Genomic DNA, 18,898 nt, shown 5'->3' on the forward strand with positions numbered 1-18,898 from the left:
AAGTAAGATTAAGTACTCCAGTTAAAGATTTTCAGACTGGATGATGAAAAAGCAAAACTCAAGTATATGTTGCTACCAAGAGATACATCTTAAATATACAGTTATTAAAAGATTAAAAGAAAAAGAATGCGAAAAGATATACCATAACATGCTAACAATAACCAAAAGAAAGCTGGCATAGCTCTTTTAATATTGCTAATAATAATTTTGGTATGATAATTTTGAAACAATTTTATGTATTCTATAGGATGAAACAATTAAGAATGTACTATTATTAAAAGCCAAAATTTCTGTTATACACAAAATGACATAAAATATTAAGATATTAAGAAAAAATGTTTCAACATTAAATTTCAATTGAAAATATGAAATCCTGGCACTTTGAGAGACTGAGGTGGGTGAATCCCAGCACTTTTGAAGTCAAAAGTTTGAAACCAGCCTGGATAACACAGACTCCATCTCCACACACACACACAAAAAGGTGTGGTGGCATGTGCCTGTAGCCCCAGCGACTCTAGAGTCTGAGTGGTGGGGATTGCTTGAGCCCAGGAGTTGGAAGCTGCAGTAAGCTGTGATCACGCCGATGCACTACAGCTGGAATGACAGAGCACACCTTTGCCTCAAAAAAAAGAAGAAAACATAAATACAAGTTCATGATTTTCTTAGCTCTAGCCACAAAAGACCCTGGAAGCAACAACACCTCAATAGCAGTGAACACACACAACACACAGCTCTTGGTTTCTCACTACCATTCCCCACTAAAAGGTAACAGGGCTTCTTAGAAAAATGTCTGATTCCAGGCACGAGACAAGGAAAGTACAGGGTGAGCACGACAAATCTCATGGCAAAAAGTAAAGAAATGCTCAAAGATAAATGCGGTCATTAAAAGACGTGGGAGCCAACTTCCTGCCAGCCAAATGTAGGATAATTTTTACATCTAACAGAATAATCACTGTAATTAAATATAACATACTGATTTTTTTTTCAAAATCAGGGAAAAAAAGAACATTTATTCTTTAAAAAAATGCCAAATAACATATATAGAAGGAATGACAGAATTAGAAAATCACCATCCTGCAACCTCCAGTGTAATGATGGATTCAGGCAAGGATCATCAATGGAAGTGAAAATCAATCAGTACAAGGTTGTTGGGGAACAGGATACTCATATGCTGATGAAGTATCATCCCACAGATAATCTACTGATTCCAGTGGAGAGATATGGTGGTCACCAACTTGACTAGTGATCAAACTTAGCATCATTAATAGTGGGATGGCCTTACCATCTGAGGTTCCTGATGTGATGTATCACCTATGAAGTATTCTTGCAAAAAATATTTATCTGAATTTATTCAAATCTTTCAACCTAACTCAGCTTACCAGAAATAAAGAGGATAGAGAAATAAATGATATTACCAAGAATCAGATAAGTCTAGAATCTATAAAACTGGCATGGATTCTTCCACAAAAATCAAGGCATGACAGATCCAGAATGTGATACATTCTGCAACACAATTGGCTTAAACTCAAAAATTCAGTGTCACAAAAATATTTTTTTAAATGCAAGAGTACTATTCTATATTAGAAGACACAAAGGAGACATAATGTCCAAACAGTGTGTGAACTCAGACTGGGGTGGGGGAGGGGGAGTTATAAGAGATTTTTTTGAACAATTGGAAAAATTAGAATATGGACTGGGGCCGGACGTGGTAGCTCACGCCGGTAATCCCAACACTTTGGGAGGTCGAGGCGGAGGGATCACTTGAGGTGAGGAGTTTGAGACCAGCCTGGCCAACGTGGTGAAACCCCATCTCTACTAAAAACACACAAAAAAATTAGCCAGGTATGGTGGTGGGCACCTGTAATCTCAGCTACTCAGGAGGCTGAGGCAGGAGAATCGCTTGCAACCAGGAGGCAGAGGTTGCAGTGAGCCGAGATCACGTCACTGCATTCCAGCCTGGGTGAAAGAGCAAGACTCTGTCTCGGGGGGAAGAAAAAAAGAATATGGACTGTATACTGGATATTACTGAATTAATGTTAAGTTTTTAATTGGGATAATGGCATTGTCATAATTTAGGAGAATGTCTTTAATTGGGAGATACTTGCTAAAATAGGAGTATCATGATGTCTGCAACTTACCTTCAAATGCTTCAGCAAAAACAGGCAGAGAAAGCAATAGTGGCAAAATTGTTGAATCTAAGTGGAAGGCTTATGGATATTAAAAACCTTAATCATAAGACTTAATAGTCATAGAGGATGAAAGACCACCCATTTTTCATGTTATTTTCACAATTCTAGGGACCTCCCTGGAGGTGCCTTAAGTACTACCGACACCCCTGCTTTTATCTGGTTCATACACTGGGATTTCACATAAGATTTTATTGAAAAAAAAAAAAAAGGTTTCACTGTAAAAAAGTATTGAAATCAATTCTCTGGCCAAGGTCTGCCAATATGCAGCAGGCATCCATAGGGCCCACTATAGATATTGCTGGTCAACCAGAACATTCATTCTTGCTCAATCTAAACTTAGCATCTCATCACCATGTGCCAGTCAGCCACTACCAGTTAGTAGTAATTGGTACTTAAAGTGAGACTTACTTGTTATCTCAGAAATAGACCATGATAGAGCTGTGTACTTGAATCACATTGTCTTGGTGCCTCATAGAATTGTTTTCATTCAATCAGGCATTGATTTTGTTCAACCAGTTTTACATTATAAAAGACAGTGGTGTAAAAGTTGATGCTGAATTTATTGTGAGGATGATGTTGAGGATATTCTCTAGTACTTGATCCACAAGAGAAACCTCTCAGGAGTCAGTCTCAGTATTGTGAGAAGCTGTGAGCCTCCTTATCAAATGGTTTGCTTTTTCATTTATGGACATTATGAGTCTTGTAGCTGAATGTTTACTTCTTGCTTTGTCTGCTAGGAAACTCAGAGACAAATTGGTAACCTCATGTTCTACATTTTTGAGAACTAGTAGTACCTCTGTATTATCTTATTTTCCTTGCCATTCTTTTCTCTTTATCCATTTTCTTTGTCTATTTACTTTATCTGAAGGTATAGTCTATATCTTTGCAGAGCACTTTGAATCTTTTTGAATTCTTATGTGCTTAACTACATGAATAAACAGTGTTGGCAGTTCCAATAGAGAGTAAGAAAAATTTGCAAAGAAAGAAAATGCAGGTCTTCCTGGCAGACTTGTTATGGTGGATCAAAGATCTCTGGCTTTACTCAGAAAGTGGTAGAACCAAAAACAGAAAACAGGAAGGAAAGGGAAAGAGAATTACATACATATGAAGCATTAAATTTTAGAGAAGTTGATTTTGCAGTTAGATATTCAAGTGGAGATTTTTTTTTTTCTTTTTGAGATGGAGTCACTCTGTCAACCAGGCTGGAGTGCAGTGGCATGATTTCGGCTCACTGCAGTCTCTACCACCCATGTTCAAGCGATTCTCCTGCCTCAGCCTCCCGAGTAGGTGGGATTACAGGCGCCTGCCAATGTGCCCAGCTAATTTTTGTAGTTTTAGTAGAGACGCAGTTTCACCATCTTCACCAGGGTGGTCTTGAACCCCTGACCTCGTGATCCACCCGCCTCGGCCTCCCAAAGTGCTGGGATTACAGGCGTGAGCCACTGCACCCGGCCTCAAGTGGAGATTTTTTAGGCCACTGGGAGTATGTTCTAGAATTTGAGTCAAAGACCCAGGTTGGTAATGTTGATTTGGGAGCTATTGACATTGAACTAATAGTTGAATCCAAGAAGGGTTAAAATATTCCCTGGTGAGGTACAGAAACAAAAGACCCTTTAAGCATAAGTGGCAGGAATAAAGCTAGAATTAGGGGTTTGGAAGAGAAACAGTACCTGCGATAATGAAAAGGAAATTGGTCAAGGAAAAGAAAAATCATCATAATATTGCTAGAGAAAGTCAAGGAAAAATATAATTGCAAAGAGCAGTATCAATAATGTTTAAAAATGGAAGAAGATGCCAAAAGAATTGGTTGTTTTTTATTTGAGAGCAGGATCTCGCTATGTTACCCAGACTGGCCTCAAACTCCTGGGCTCATGCAATCCTTCCACCTCAGCCTCCCAATAGCTGGGACTGCAGGCATGAATCATCACACTCACCTGCCCAAAACAATGATGATAAACAAGGAAAGGGCTGCTGGCTTTATCAAGGAAGCACTGTTGACCTGTGAATAGTGGGGCAGAGTAACATGGTCCTGATCTGAGGAGGAGCCTCTGCATGGCTCTCTGTGGAATTTGCTAGTTATCAAATCCAATTTTAAAGCCATATCTTTGAATCTGTATTAGCTTGCTTCACAAAGTAAATCTATGTCTTTAGTGTTCTATCATATTACAACTGAATATTGTAATCACTGACACAAGAATCTTAATGCCTCAGTAATTATGGTCACATGAGTAGAATCTAGAATCTACTAATTACCATAAAAATTCTAATTCTGGGTTTAAAAATGTGATAGGAAGTGAATGAAAATGGATTTTATATAGGACCATGACAGAACTTATTTCCACCATTCAGAAACCACATTCCAGCAGAAGGCTTACCTTCTCTATTCTGAAGTGTGCACAGGTCTGATTAAACTTGCTTGCCACCATGTTGTACTCAGGATCACTAGGTTGCAGCTCCACCACACAGAAATTCTGCTGCTTCATATCACTCCAGTGTGCAGGGATGTCAACTGCAAAGGAGACATTTGAGGATGCCCTCGTATATTCCCAGTACACTCCGGAAAATTTAGTATCTGTGTTCTTGTGTTACTATCTTCCAATGCTAAGCATTCAAAAAGTTCCTTATCTTTCTAGGAGAACGCTTTTCAAAGCATGAACGACAGACAACCGACATCAGAACCAACTGGAATGCTTGTTAAACCAAAAAAAAAGGAAAGCCACAGATCAACCGAATCAGCATCTCTGGGGAGCAGAGCCTGTGTATCTGCCTCCTAAGTTTGGATCATACTACGATTTGAGAACTGTTGGTGCAGTATAACTCATCTGTGTTTTCTGTTTAATCTCTAATAGTCACAATCTAACAATAAATTATTTCCCTACAGTGTTCTAAGTAGTTAGTTTTGTTTATGCATGGATTTTTGCCAGAACTCCTCACCATCACCACCACAGGCACTCCATATCTATTTTTTCATTATTCTTCATAGCATCTTTAAGAGGCAGTTGGGTGGCAGATTTTGCTATGTGATAGGCTGTGGTGACAGCTCTGTCTTCTCCTCTGCTAAGCAGAATACCATATGTGATTTATTATTTTCCAAGGGTTGCTCAGAGTGTTAGGAATCTGTTCACACTGATCTCACAAGAGATAAATATGGTGTAATGGAAGCTAATTTACTTGTTTTCAAGGGGGACTTAATCTGGTTTGAAGGTGGGAATGGCTGCCTACACAAGACAGGCATTCCCTTCTTGGAGAGTAGATCTGGTCAGAGAATCTGAAGCCTGCTTCCTGTCATGTGCGTCAAGGAACCTTTTGCTCTCGGTAGAGGTGACTTCTGAGAGAAGTTCCTACAGGCTCCCGATTCTCCCTGGATTATCAGTCAGACACAGAGAGGGCCCACCCTCTGACCAGGCTTTCCTTTCTGTTTTTCCCTTTGCCCTTTTGTTCTAGAAAATCTTGGGCCATCACTTTTCCTTTAAGCCTATGGTTTTCCTTCCCCTAATTGATGCAGCTATTACCTCCTCAGCACAACTGGCTTTTGGAAGCGTATAAACTGTAAAGATGGGAACAGAGGTGAGATTTGACTATTGTTACCAAGAAGATAGTCATCTTCAGGCTTTTGGGTACATCCATTCTGGGTTTTCCTGGCCATAACGTAAGCACTTTAAGCTCAGAGGCCACATTTTCTAGTTTATTTCATTAGTGTTACATGAATTTTTTCCTATTTGAAATTCTGATGTATATACAAAATAGTGTTATGCCCAAAGTAGGTGTGAAATAGTAGATGACAAGAATAAATGTTTAACTCACCTTTGGATTTCACAAGGCGCTGAACAGATAAACTGAGGCCCTTTGCATCTGTGGCAGTGTATGTGTTCAAGTTCACTGTGTAGTGCTGATGATTAATTTTGACATCAATAGTTTTTTTCTTTTCTCTCCTTGCATCCTCTAATTTCAGATTGGTTATTTTGTCAAAACGATAAAAAGTGTTATTGTCATTATACTGCCATTCTATAAACTCACTGATACAGTCTGCCCGGGATTCCTGTTCTTTGGCCAATCGAACTCTCTTGATCATTGCCTCAATTTCATCTCTAGCCTGCATCACATCTCTGCTGATTCCCAAAACCTTAATCAAAGGTCTCTTATTGTCCAGGAAAATGCTAATATTTAACTTCTCCTGCAGCTCTTTCAACTTCTGATACTCCTTTTCATCAAAGTATTTGATGTACTCATCTTCACTGGTGTAAGGACACTGTTCTTTTTCAATCAGGTCTTGCAGCCAGGAGATAGCTTGTTCCACACACGTGATATTTTCACCACACACCTGAAAAGTTGCTGATTCTGTTTTCTTTTCCAAAACCAAATGATTCTCTTTTTTGGGAGATTGCTTTGAAATGCGCAAAAGTGCTAAAAAGAAAAGGAAGATTAGGTGTTTCCCATGTGACATCAACGTTAGGAACATGCATTTCATAAAAGCAAACAACTCACATGCAAGTTTAGACATCATAGACTTTTGGGAAGAAACCTGAGTCCCTTCTCTTTTCTTCATGATGGCATAAAACACATCCAGTACTTGAGGCAGAAAAATAACAACTTTAACTTTTTTCACAGACTTGGCTGATCCTTTCTGGACAAAGTCTTCAATGGCATCAATTATGGCTTCAGCAACCTTTTCTGGGTCTTGTTTGGCACTTCCTGGAAGAGCAAATAATAAAATTGCTGAAGGACGAAATGACCTAAGTGGAAGGCTGAGGAATACATTAGGGTTTCCAATGCTCAGAGAATAAATGCCCACTCCTCAATTCTTTCATCATTGTGGAATTTTCTAACAAAGCATCAGCAAACACTTTTGAAGTCCTAGATCCAATGAGGGTTTTGGTTCTAGGATGTCAGGAAGCCCACAGCCTGGCAATGAACAAAGGACCCAGAAGTCTGACTTTTGGTGTCTGACAATCATATCTACTCTATTCAGCTGATCCTAGCTCATTATGTTCCTCCTCTCCTATTACAGAGCACAAGCAGCTTTTCTTCTTAACTCACTAGTGTCCTCAAAATTTCATAAAAAGCAGATGCTAATATATGTTGACATAAAATACTTTCTAAAGATGAAAACCTTTTTTTGGATCAGTCATCACTTGATTTTATGTATGTATCCTTATTCTCCCAGACATCTCTGGGAACCTAATTTAAGCTAAGCAAAATTTAGTAAGACACCCAGTGCTATAGGCTATTTGTTACAATCTATAATTTTTCAGACACAAGTTATCTATAAGCCTTCAAGAAGCCTTTCCCTCCACACTCAGTGAGATTTTAGCTGACCACCAGGATTCAAGGTAGCTCCCTGGAGCAGTGTGTTTCCTGTTTCCAGCATACTCCATATCCTCCTTCTCAAGCCATGAAAGTGACAGCCTAGGTAAGATCATGAAAAGTCCCTTTCCAGCCATGGGAACAGTCCCATGTGAAAAACAGCTGGCAAAGTCACATGATGGGCAATGTAAAAGTTCCTTGGCCAAGCTGATGTGACAGACTAAGAGCCCACCTGGCTAATTGTTGTTGATGGTGCCCACAACTATTGCAGAACAAGAGTAGGCTCTTTCGACTTGGTTATGCTGACAATTGTGGGAATGTAGACAAATCCCACATAAAATTAACCAAGGGGGGTTATCCAAATCTTTTTAAATCAGATGATCAGAGAAAGAGGGAAATTCTCTTTTGCAAAGCTGTAATTTTCCCATGGTATTTGGAAGAGTTTATATGGACACGTTCAGTTACATTCATTCACTTTCAAGAAACATCTGCCATGTCCTATCACTGGCTAGGTACTCACTAGGCACTTACTAAAACACAGATGATGTGATATGTGGGGATGAGCAGGTGATCAATAGGTGAAATACGGAAAATTGAGGGACAGGCTATGCCAGATAGAACTACGTAATGGGTGTATGTTTGACCTGGCATGTATGCAGAGCAGACCTAGTTTTGAGGAAGGTAAGTCTGGAGGGGTGTGGAGGAAGCATGGAGTGGGGAGCCTAGGTCTAGTTAGGAGGCTGTATTAAAAGCTTAGTCAAAAGGCAAGAGCTGAACAAAAAGAGGAGGCCAGAATGAAGAGTAGGGATTGAGGAGCTATTCTGGAAGTAAAGTCAGGAGGACATAGAGACCAGCTGGGTTTTTCCTTAACCTTTCCCTCTCCCTCTTTTGCCATACACATACCTTCACTATATCATGGTTCATGTTGTATTGCAGTTGTTTGTTTGCATGCCTGTCTCTCACACTGGGCTCAGTGCTCTTTGTGAACTGGATCCTTTTCTTAGTTATCTTTCTATCTCCAGTGCCTAAACATGGTGCCTCGCAGATGCGGGCACTCAGTAAACGTTCAATCAAATAATTCCTAAGCTAATGAAGATCAGAGTGATGAAGAGAGTAGAGTCAAGGACTCTAGATGGAAAGTGATGTTTTTCACATGATTGGAGATATAAGAGGAAGGGCAGGTTTGGGGAGATGACAAGGAATGGGAGTTTGGAGTCTGCGCTGAGCTTGAGGTGATCACAGGTATTGCTGACCACCTAGTCTCTCCTCTTATGCAGGTGTCCCTAAGGAATAGGGAGGAGGCTCCTTTAACTGCCGGAGGCTGTCTTGATCACAGTCTTAATTGAACTCATATACACCACTAAAAGAGAAAGCTTTCACATCTATCAGTCTCAGGACCAGCTCAGGTGGTGATAAAGACAGGTAAAGAGGACACGCAAGGATAACCCACTAACCCTGATTTATTTGTGCAGACCAGCAATGCAACCAGGTCAGTGGAAGAAACGACAGGACTGCAGTAGCCCAGAAATGCTCAAATGTGTACATATTTATACAAAACGAAAACTACCTTCTTTCTTTGTTTCTTCTTTTGACTCTACCAGGGACTCCTTTGGGAAGGTCTGTGGCACCCCTAAGCTGCCTGCTTTCTCGGTCCAAATCACTTGAAGGTGGAAACCCAAGACTAGAGCTCAGAGAAAAAAGCTGATGGAGACAAGAGACTGAGGAGTCATTGGTGGGTGTCCATAAAAGATAAGTAAGTAGAGAGATGATAGATAGATAGATAGATAGATAGATAGATAGATAGATAGACAGGTGACTGATAGAGAGAGATAGGAGAAATGTTGGCTAATCTGCTAGGAATAGATGATACTCTAAGGGGAATGAAAACAAAGGGATCAAAAATTATACTTTTAGAAATAGAAAAGTTGTAAAATAGGTATAGAATTCCATCTCAGAACATTATAAGGAATGGTACAGAATTACAGATATGAGTCAGAGGGTTAGAAGAAGGCCCAGAAATTGACAAGGAAGGTTAAGTTTCTTGAGGCTAACATTTTGGAAAGCCTAGAATGCCAGCATAAGAGGTTCAAACTTAGATTCCCGAGCAACAGAATGACAGATCTGATGCTGATTATTCTCGCACTGGAACCAGGCAGCTCCGTTCACTTCAAGCCTAAAAAGGCATGCCTCCCCTGACCAGCTCTCTGAAGGAGACCAAGCAGGAATTCCTAAAGAGCTCAGAGAACACCTATGAAACAAAACTGCACATTCTGCACATGGACCCCAGAACTTAAAGTATAATAATAATAATAATAATAATAAAGCCCACCTAACTAATGATAAATCCAGAGTGCCATCCTTATATATGAAAAATCACGCTGTCACTACATAGTTTTAGGAAAAGAAGAAAACCAAAGAAGCAAGTAGGCTGAAAAGAGGAAAGTGGAGAGTTGAGTTTCTGACCCACTAGGTTCTGGTGACTGAGAAGCTTCTACACAGAAATGCCCTGGGGCCAAGTGACACAGCTGACTGTTGAGCTGAAGCCTGGAAGTGTTCCTCTGGGAATCAGCTAGAGTGAGGTGGAAGTTGTTGTGCTAAGATTCTCCACGGAGAGGGGAAAGAGGAGGAAGCTAAGGGTTGCATAATGGAGAATATGTAGGGAATGGAAAAAGGTGAAGTAACTGAGGAAAGAGAATGAGGGATGGCCTTTCCACTCTCTCCCTTCTCTTCCCCACCTTACTTTCCCTTCCCTTCTTTCTATCTCTCTAACATTCTAACACTCTCTTCAGTTTCCTGCGTTTTGTTCCTCTTTTACTCAAACTATCCACAGGCTTTGTCATTCCCTTGGGAGTTGCTTTATGGGGAGGAAGCTGTCCACTCCTAGCTTAATGGTTACTGCCCTGGGTCAGACTCAGCACTGACCATATTCACACTCAGCTCCAAATGGAAGGGAAAGTAGACGCCTTGGGATTTAGCCTTGACAGCCAGAGGCTACAAACCTGTCCCAATGGCTGGGAGGCAAATTGATGAGTAGTTTTGTTTTTCACACTCCTGCAAAACAGAGGAAACTGAACTCTTGACATCATTTCCACCAATTACATGAATGATATTCTTGCACTTCAAAAATCCACCTCCAGTGATTATATAATCATTTTTGTGCTGCTGAGCTGGGAAACACAGACAAAAAGATGCAAAATTAGTAGATGTTGAACCCATCATTTGTTTAGAAAGCAAAATGTGTAACTTGGCAAGTAAGCATTTTGTGAATAAAAAACTCCTGAAATACCATCTTTGATGGAATGGTATGACTTTACTTTTTAACTGTGAGATTACTTTTCACTTCTAAGTCTCTGTGATAGAAATTCTTTAGTAAAATGTACCATTTTAAAATTAGAGTGTTGTCTCCCCAACCCCAAGTCTTTCCTCAGCCTCTCCACAGCCTCCCATACAATTACAACTCCGGACCAAAAAATAGAAGGTGCCTTACCTTGCTGAGAACATTCCATTTCTACATTTTGTCCAGCACATTCTAAAATTGCTTTGGAGACCCCTACATGAGAAAATCAAAATGATTACAAACATGAGTAAAAAACCACTATGGTATATTTGGATCAGAAAGATTATCTAAATGCATTCTCCATTATCTGAGGAATACTCTAATTGGGTATTGCTGATGACAAAGAGGAAAACTTCATAAAATAAACATTATTAATTATGGAAAACCCTGTCAACATAATTTAGAAGTTATTAATTAACAAGCCAAAGTTATAAAAACCAGTTTGGCTATAGAAACCCTCCTTCATGGCATCTACCATTAACTATTGCACTCATCAAAATTGTACAAGTACCTGCTTTGAGATTAAATGACTTTGATGTGGAATTTACAATCACATCTGCCTCTTCTTTGGTGATATCTCCAGAAGCCACCTGGAAGATGATGGAGCCAATCTTCATTTCATGCACACCTGAATCAGGGCTAGAAACAGTCCCATAAAAACCTGAAAAGAAAAGAAGTAAAGTCAATAACCAAGTCAGCCACAGCAAGAATGACTTGGGTATCCTGCTCACATGTGGCCCTCTTGTGTGTCTTCCCTCTCTCTCTCTTTCTGTGACCTCTGGTCTTTAACCTGGCCCTGCCCCTCAGCCTCAGTGATGATCTGTTTAAGAAAAAAGAATTAGAAAATAGAATCCCTATCAAACATGAACTCTGGTTCTGGCCAAGGTGAAGTTAGTCTGCTATAGCCTATCTCTCCCATTGATTACAACTAAAAACAAGACAAATGCAAAAAGCCACTACCCAAGAGCTCTGAAAAGTTACAATAACAGCAGACAGATTGAAGAAAGGAGCCAAACTTTGCAGAAGCAATCTGCTAAGGGGGGCGGTTTTCCATTTTGTTCGTTTTAATATTTTTCCTCTTTTCTCTCCCAGCTTTGACCCAAGGGTGGCCCTAGTCTCACAACACAATATTTAAAATGCCCAGTCTATATTCCAAAATTGATTGTCATATAAAGAACCAGGAAAATTTGATCAACCTTTAAGAATGAAGAAAATCAATAGCTGTCAATCCAGCCAGGCACGATGGCTCACGCCTGTAATCCCAGCACTTTGGGAGGCCAAGGTGGGTGGATCACTTGAGTCCAGGAGTTCAAGATCAGCCTGAACAACATGGTGAGACCCCATCTCCACAAATAATGCAAGTATTAGCTGCGCATGGTGGTGCACAACTGTAGTCCCAGCTACTTGGGAGGCTGAGGTAGGAGGATCACTTGAGCCCCCAGAGTTTGAGGCTGCAGTGAGCTGAGATCGTGCCACTACACTCCAGCCCAAGTGACAGAGTGAGACCCTGTCTCAAAAAAAAAAAAAAAAAAAAAAAAGATGTCAATCCCGGCCAAGCACGGTGGCTCATGCCTGTAATTCCAGCACTTTGGGAGGCCGAGGCAGGTGGATCACTTGAGGTCAGGAGTTCAAGACCAGCCTAGCCAACATGGTAAAACTCTACCTTTACTAAAAACAAAATACAAAAATTAGCTGGGCATGGTGGCACATGCCTGTAATCCCAGCTACTTGGGAGGCTGAGGCAAGGGAATCGCTTGAACCCAGGAGGTGGAGGTTGCAGTGAGCCAAGATTGCACCACTGCACTCCAGCCTGAGCAACAGAGCAAGACTCCATTAAAAAAAATGTCAATCCCAAAGTGACCCAGATGGTGGAATTATAGAAGACTTTAAAGCATCTACTATAACTATGATCCATGAGGTCAAAGTAAACACATTTGAATGGATGGAAATGATGTGAAATGAATGGAAAAATAGGATGTCTCTGCAGAGAAATAGAGACTATTTTAAAAAGACCTCAAGGAACTGCAGAAACAAGAACAAACTAAACCCAAACTCAGTGGAAGAAATAACAAAGATCAGAGCAGAACTAAATGAAATTGAAACAAACAAACAAACACAAAAAGATAAAAAATGAAACAAAAAGCTGGTTCTTTGAAAAGATAAAGAAAATTGATAGACCGTTAGTGAGATTAACCAAGAAAAAGAAGAGAGAAGTTCCAAATAAGCTCAATTAGAAATGAAACTGGAGACATTACAACCAATACCACAGAAATACAAAAGATCTTTCAAGGCTGCTATGAATACCTTTACGTGCACAAACTAGAAACTCTAGAGGAAATGGATAAATTCCCGGAAACGTACAACCCTCCTAGGTTAAATCAGAAAGAAACAGAAACCCTGAACAGACCAATAACAAGCAGCAAGATTGAATTAGTAATTTAAAAAATTGCCAACAACAGAAAAGTCCCAGACCAGATGGATTCACAGCAAAGAATTGGTACCAATCCTACTGAAACTATTCCAAAAGATAGAGAAAGAAGGAATCCTCCCTAAATCAGTCTAAAAGCCAGTATTAAACTAATAATAAACCCAAGAAAGGATACAACAAAAAAAGAAAACTATGGACCAATATCTCTGATGAACACAGATGCAAAAATCTTTGACAAAATACGTGCTAACGAAATCCAACAGCACATCAAAAAGATAACACATTATGAACAAGTGTATTTCATCGCAGGGATGCAGGGATGGTTTAACATATATAAGTCAATAAATACAATACATCACATAAACTGAATTAAGAACAAAAACCATATAAGCATCTCAATCGATGAGAAAAAGCATCTGATAAAATCCAGCACTGCTTTATTATAAAAACCCTCAACCAAATAGGCATAGAGGGGACATATCTTGAAGTAGTAAAAGCCATATATGACAAACCCACAGCCAACATCATATTGAATGGGGGAAAGTTGACAGCATTACCCCTGGGAACTGGAACAAGACAAGGATGCCCACTTTCACCACTTCTATTCAGCATAGTACTGGAAGTCCCTGACAGAGCAATCAGACAAGACAAAGAAATAAAGTCCATCCAAACTGGAAAAGAGGAAGTCAAAATGTTGCTGTTTGCGGATAATACGATTGTATACTAGAAAATCCTAATGACTCCTCCAAAAAGCTCCTAGATCTGATAAACAGTTTCAGCAAAGTCTCAGGTTAAAAAAACCGATGTACACAAATTAGTAGCCCAGCTACACACCAACAACGACCAAGCTGAGAATCAAATCAAAACTCAATCCCTTATACAATAGCTGCAAAAATAAATAAATAAATAAAATACCTAAGAATATACTTAACCAAGGAGGTGAAAGATCTCTACAAGGAAAACTACAAAACACTGGTCAAAGAAATGACACAAGCAAATGGAAACACATTCCATGCTCATGGATGGGAATAATCAATATTGTGAAAATGACCATTCTGCCCAAAGCAGTCTACAGATTCAATGAATTCTCATCCAAATATCGGTATCATTCTTCACAGAACTAGAAAAATAATTCCTAAAATTCATATGGAACCAAAAAAGAGCCCATATAATCAAGCAAGTCTAAGCAAAAAGAACAAATCTGGAGGCATCACACTACCCAACTTCAAATTATACTACGAGGCTATAGTTACCAAAACAGCATTGTACTGGTGTAAAAATAAGCATGTAGACCAATGGAATAGAAGAGAGGGCCCAGAAATAAAGTCAAATACTTAAAGCCAATTGATCTTCAACAAAGCATACAGAAACATACATTGGGGAAATAATACCCTATTCAATAAATGGTGCTGGGAAAACTGGTAAGCCACATGTAGAAGATGAAACTGGATCCCTATCTCTCACCTCATATAAAAATCAACTCAAAATGGATCAAAGACTTACATCTAAGACCTGAAACCATAAAAATTCTAAAAAATAGCATTGGAAAAACTCTTCTGGACATTGACTTAGGCAAAGAATTCATGACTAAGACCCCAAAAGCAAATGCAACAAACCAAAAATTAAAAATGGGACCAAATGGGGCGGAGCAAGATGGCCGAATAGGAACAGCTCCAGTCTCCAACTCCCAGCACGAGCAACACAGAAGACCGGTGATTTCTGCATTTTCAACTGAGGTACTGGGGTCATCTCTCTAGGGAGTGCCAGACAATTGGTGCTGGTCAGCTGCTGCAGCCTGACCAGCGAGAGCTGAAGCAGGGCGAGGCATCGCCTCACCTGGAAGCGCAAGGGGGAAGGAAATCCGTTTTCCTAGCCAGGGGAACTGAGACACACAGCACCTGGAAAATCGGGTAACTCCCACCCCAATACTGCGCTTTAAGGAAACAGGCACACCAGGAGAATATATCCCACACCTGGCCGGGAGGGTCCCACGCCCACGGAGCCTCCCTCACTGCTAACACAGCAGTCTGCGGCGATCTATCCGCAAGGCAGCAGCGAGGCTGGGGGAGGGGCGCCCGCCATTGCTGAGGCTTAAGTAGGTAAACAAAGCCGCTGGGAAGCTCGAACTGGGTGGAGCTCACAGCAGCTCAAGGAAGCCTGCCTGTCTCTGTAGACTCTACCTCTGCGGACAGCGCACAGCTGCAGTCCAATAGGGGAAAGAGCGGGGCCGGTGCAGACGCAAACGACTCTGTCTGACAGCTTTGGGGAGAGCCGTGGATCTCCTAACGCGGAGGTTGAGATCTGAGAACGGACAGACTGCCTGCTCAGGTGGGTCCCTGACCCCTGAGTAGCCTAGCTGGGAGACATCCCCCACTAGGGGCAGTCTGACACCCCACACCTCACAGGGTGGAGTCACCCCTGAGAGGAAACTTCCAAAGAAAGAATCAGACAGGTACACTCGCTGTTCAGCAATATTCTATCTTGGCAACCTCTGCTGCTGATACCCAGGCAAACAGGGTCTGGAGTGGATCTCAAGCAATCTCCAACAGACCAATAGACAGTCCTTCTGACTGTCAGACGGAAAACTATCAAACAGGAAGGACACCTATACCAAAACCCCATCAGTACGTCACCATCATCAAAGACCAGAGACAGATAAAACCACAAAGATGGGGAAGAAGCAGGGCAGAAAAGCTGGAAATTCAAAAAATAAGAGCGCATCTCCCCCTGCAAAGGAGCGCAGCCCATCGCCAGCAACGGATCAAAGCTGGTCAGAGAATGACTTTGACGAGATGAGAGAAGAAGGCTTCAGTCCATCAAACTCTCAGAGCTAAAGGAGGAATTACGTACCCAGCGCAAAGAAACTAAAAATCTTGAAAAAAAGTGGAAGAATTGACAGCTAGACTAATTAATGCAGAGAAGATCATAAACGAAATGACAGAGATGAAAACCATGACACGAGAAATACGTGACAAATGCACAAGCTTCAGTAACCGACTCGATCAACTGGAAGAAAGAGTATCAGCGATTGAGGATCAAATGAATGAAATGAAGCGAGAAGAGAAACCAAAAGAAAAAAGAAGAAAAAGAAATGAACAAAGCCTGCAAGAAGTATGGGATTATGTAAAAAGACCAAATCTACGTCTGATTGGGGTGCCTGAAAGTGAGGGGGAAAATGGAACCAAGTTGGAAAACACTCTTCAGGATATCATCCAGGAGAACTTCCCCAACCTAGTAGGGCAGGCCAACATTCAAATTCAGGAAATACAGAGAACGCCACAAAGATACTCCTCCAGAAGAGCAACTCCAAGACACATAATTGCCAGATTCACCAAAGTTGAAATGAAGGAAAAAATCTTAAGGGCAGCCAGAGAGAAAGGTCGGGTTACCCACAAAGGGAAGCCCATCAGAATAACAGCAGACCTCTCGGCAGAAACTCTACAAGCCAGAAGAGAGTGGGGGCCAATATTCAACGTTCTTAAAGAAAAGAATTTTCAACCCAGAATTTCATATCCAGCCAAACTAAGCTTCATCAGTGAAGGAGAAATAAAATCCTTTACAGATAAGCAAATGCTTAGAGATTTTGTCACCACCAGGCCTGCCTTACAAGAGACCCTGAAGGAAGCCCTAAACATGGAAAGGAACAACCGGTACCAGCCATTGCAAAAACATACCAAAATGTAAAGACCATCGAGGCTAGGAAGAAACTGCATCAACTAACGAGCAAAATAACCAGTTAATATCATAATGACAGGATCAAGTTCACACATAACAATATTAACCTTAAATGTAAATGGACTAAATGCTCCAATTAAAAGACACAGACTGGCAAACTGGATAAAGAGTCAAGACCCATCAGTCTGCTGTATTCAGGAGACCCATCTCACATGCAGAGACATACATAGGCTCAAAATAAAGGATGGAGGAAGATCTACCAAGCAAATGGAGAACAAAAAAAAGCAGGGGTTGCAATCCTAGTCTCTGATAAAACAGACTTTAAACCATCAAAGATCAAAAGAGACAAAGAAGGCCATTACATAATGGTAAAGGGATCAATTCAACAGGAAGAGCTAACTCTCCTAAATATATATGCACCCAATACAGGAGCACCCAGATTCATAAAGCAAGTCCTTAGAGACTTACAAAGAGACTTAGACTCCCATACAATAATAATGGGAGACTTCAACACTCCACTGTCAACATTAGACAGATCAACGAGACAGAAAGTTAACAAGGATATCCAGGAATTGAACTCATCTCTGCACCGAGCGGACCTAATAGTCATCTATAGAACTCTCCACCCCAAATCAACAGAATATACATTCTTCTCAGCACCACATCGCACTTATTCCAAAATTGACCACATAATTGGAAGTAAAGCACTCCTCAGCAAATGTACAAGAACAGAAATTATAACAAACTGTCTCTCAGACCACAGTGCAATCAAACTAGAACTCAGGACTAAGAAACTCAATCAAAACCACTCAACTACATGGAAACTGAACAACCTGCTCCTGAATGACTACTGGGTACATAACGAAATGAAAGCAGAAATAAAGATGTTCTTTGAAACCAATGAGAACAAAGATACAACATACCAGAATCTCTGGGACACATTTAAAGCAGTGTGTAGAGGGAAATTTATAGCACTAAATGCCCACAAGAGAAAGCAGGAAAGATCTAAAATTGACACTCTAACATCACAATTAAAAGAACTAGAGAGGCAAGAGCAAACACATTCAAAAGTTAGCAGAAGGCAAGAAATAACTAAGATCAGAGCAGAACTGAAGGAGATAGAGACACAAAAAACCCTCCAAAAAATCAATGAATCCAGGAGTTGGTTTTTTGAAAAGATCAACAAAATTGACAGACCGCTAGCTAGACTAATAAAGAAGAAAAGAGAGAGGAATCAAATAGACGCAATAAAAAATGATAAAGGGGATATCACCACCGACCCCACAGAAATACAAACAACCATCAGAGAATACTATAAATGCCTCTATGCAAATCAACTAGAAAATCTAGAAGAAATGGATAATTTCCTGGACACTTACACTCTCCAAGACTAAACCAGGAAGAAGTTGAATCCCTGAATAGACCAATAGCAGGCTCTGAAATTGAGGCAACATTAATAGCCTACCCACCAAAAAAAGTCCAGGACCAGATGGATTCACAGCTGAATTCTACCAGAGGTACAAGGAGGAGCTGGTACCATTCCTTCTGAAACTATTCCAATCAATAGAAAAAGAGGGAATCCTCCCTAACTCATTTTATGAGGCCAACATCATCCTGATACCAAAGCCTGGCAGAGACACAACAAAAAAAGAGAATTTTAGACCAATATCCCTGATGAACATCGATGCAAAAATCCTCAATAAAATACTGGCAAACCGGATTCAGCAGCACATCAAAAAGCTTATCCACCATGATCAAGTGGGCTTCATCCCTGGGATGCAAGGCTGGTTCAACATTCGCAAATCAATAAACGTAATCCAGCATATAAACAGAACCAAAGACAAGAACCACATGATTATCTCAATAGATGCAGAAAAGGCTTTTGACAAAATTCAACAGCCCTTTATGCTAAAACCGCTCAATAAATTCGGTATTGATGGAACGTACCTCAAAATAATAAGAGCT

The 18,898-nt window shown here is 40.5% G+C and overlaps 1 protein-coding gene across 1 annotated transcript in view; it reads right to left on the reverse strand.

The window, feature by feature from the left end:
• Positions 1 to 18,898, reverse strand: part of PARP14 (poly(ADP-ribose) polymerase family member 14) — a 55,272-nt gene that overhangs the window by 5,063 nt on the left and 31,311 nt on the right. Inside the window, exons 10-15 of the mRNA XM_033211019.1 lie at positions 11,342 to 11,491; positions 10,981 to 11,043; positions 10,493 to 10,660; positions 6,675 to 6,881; positions 5,994 to 6,593; positions 4,565 to 4,698 (exon numbers count right to left, since the gene is read on the reverse strand). Coding sequence (XP_033066910.1) covers positions 4,565 to 4,698; positions 5,994 to 6,593; positions 6,675 to 6,881; positions 10,493 to 10,660; positions 10,981 to 11,043; positions 11,342 to 11,491 — 1,322 coding nt within the window. The remainder of the gene's footprint in view (positions 1 to 4,564; positions 4,699 to 5,993; positions 6,594 to 6,674; positions 6,882 to 10,492; positions 10,661 to 10,980; positions 11,044 to 11,341; positions 11,492 to 18,898) is intronic.

Source organism: Trachypithecus francoisi, unplaced genomic scaffold, assembly GCF_009764315.1.
Source record: "Trachypithecus francoisi isolate TF-2019V2 unplaced genomic scaffold, Tfra_2.0 Lachesis_group0, whole genome shotgun sequence".
NCBI lineage: Eukaryota > Metazoa > Chordata > Mammalia > Primates > Cercopithecidae > Trachypithecus > Trachypithecus francoisi.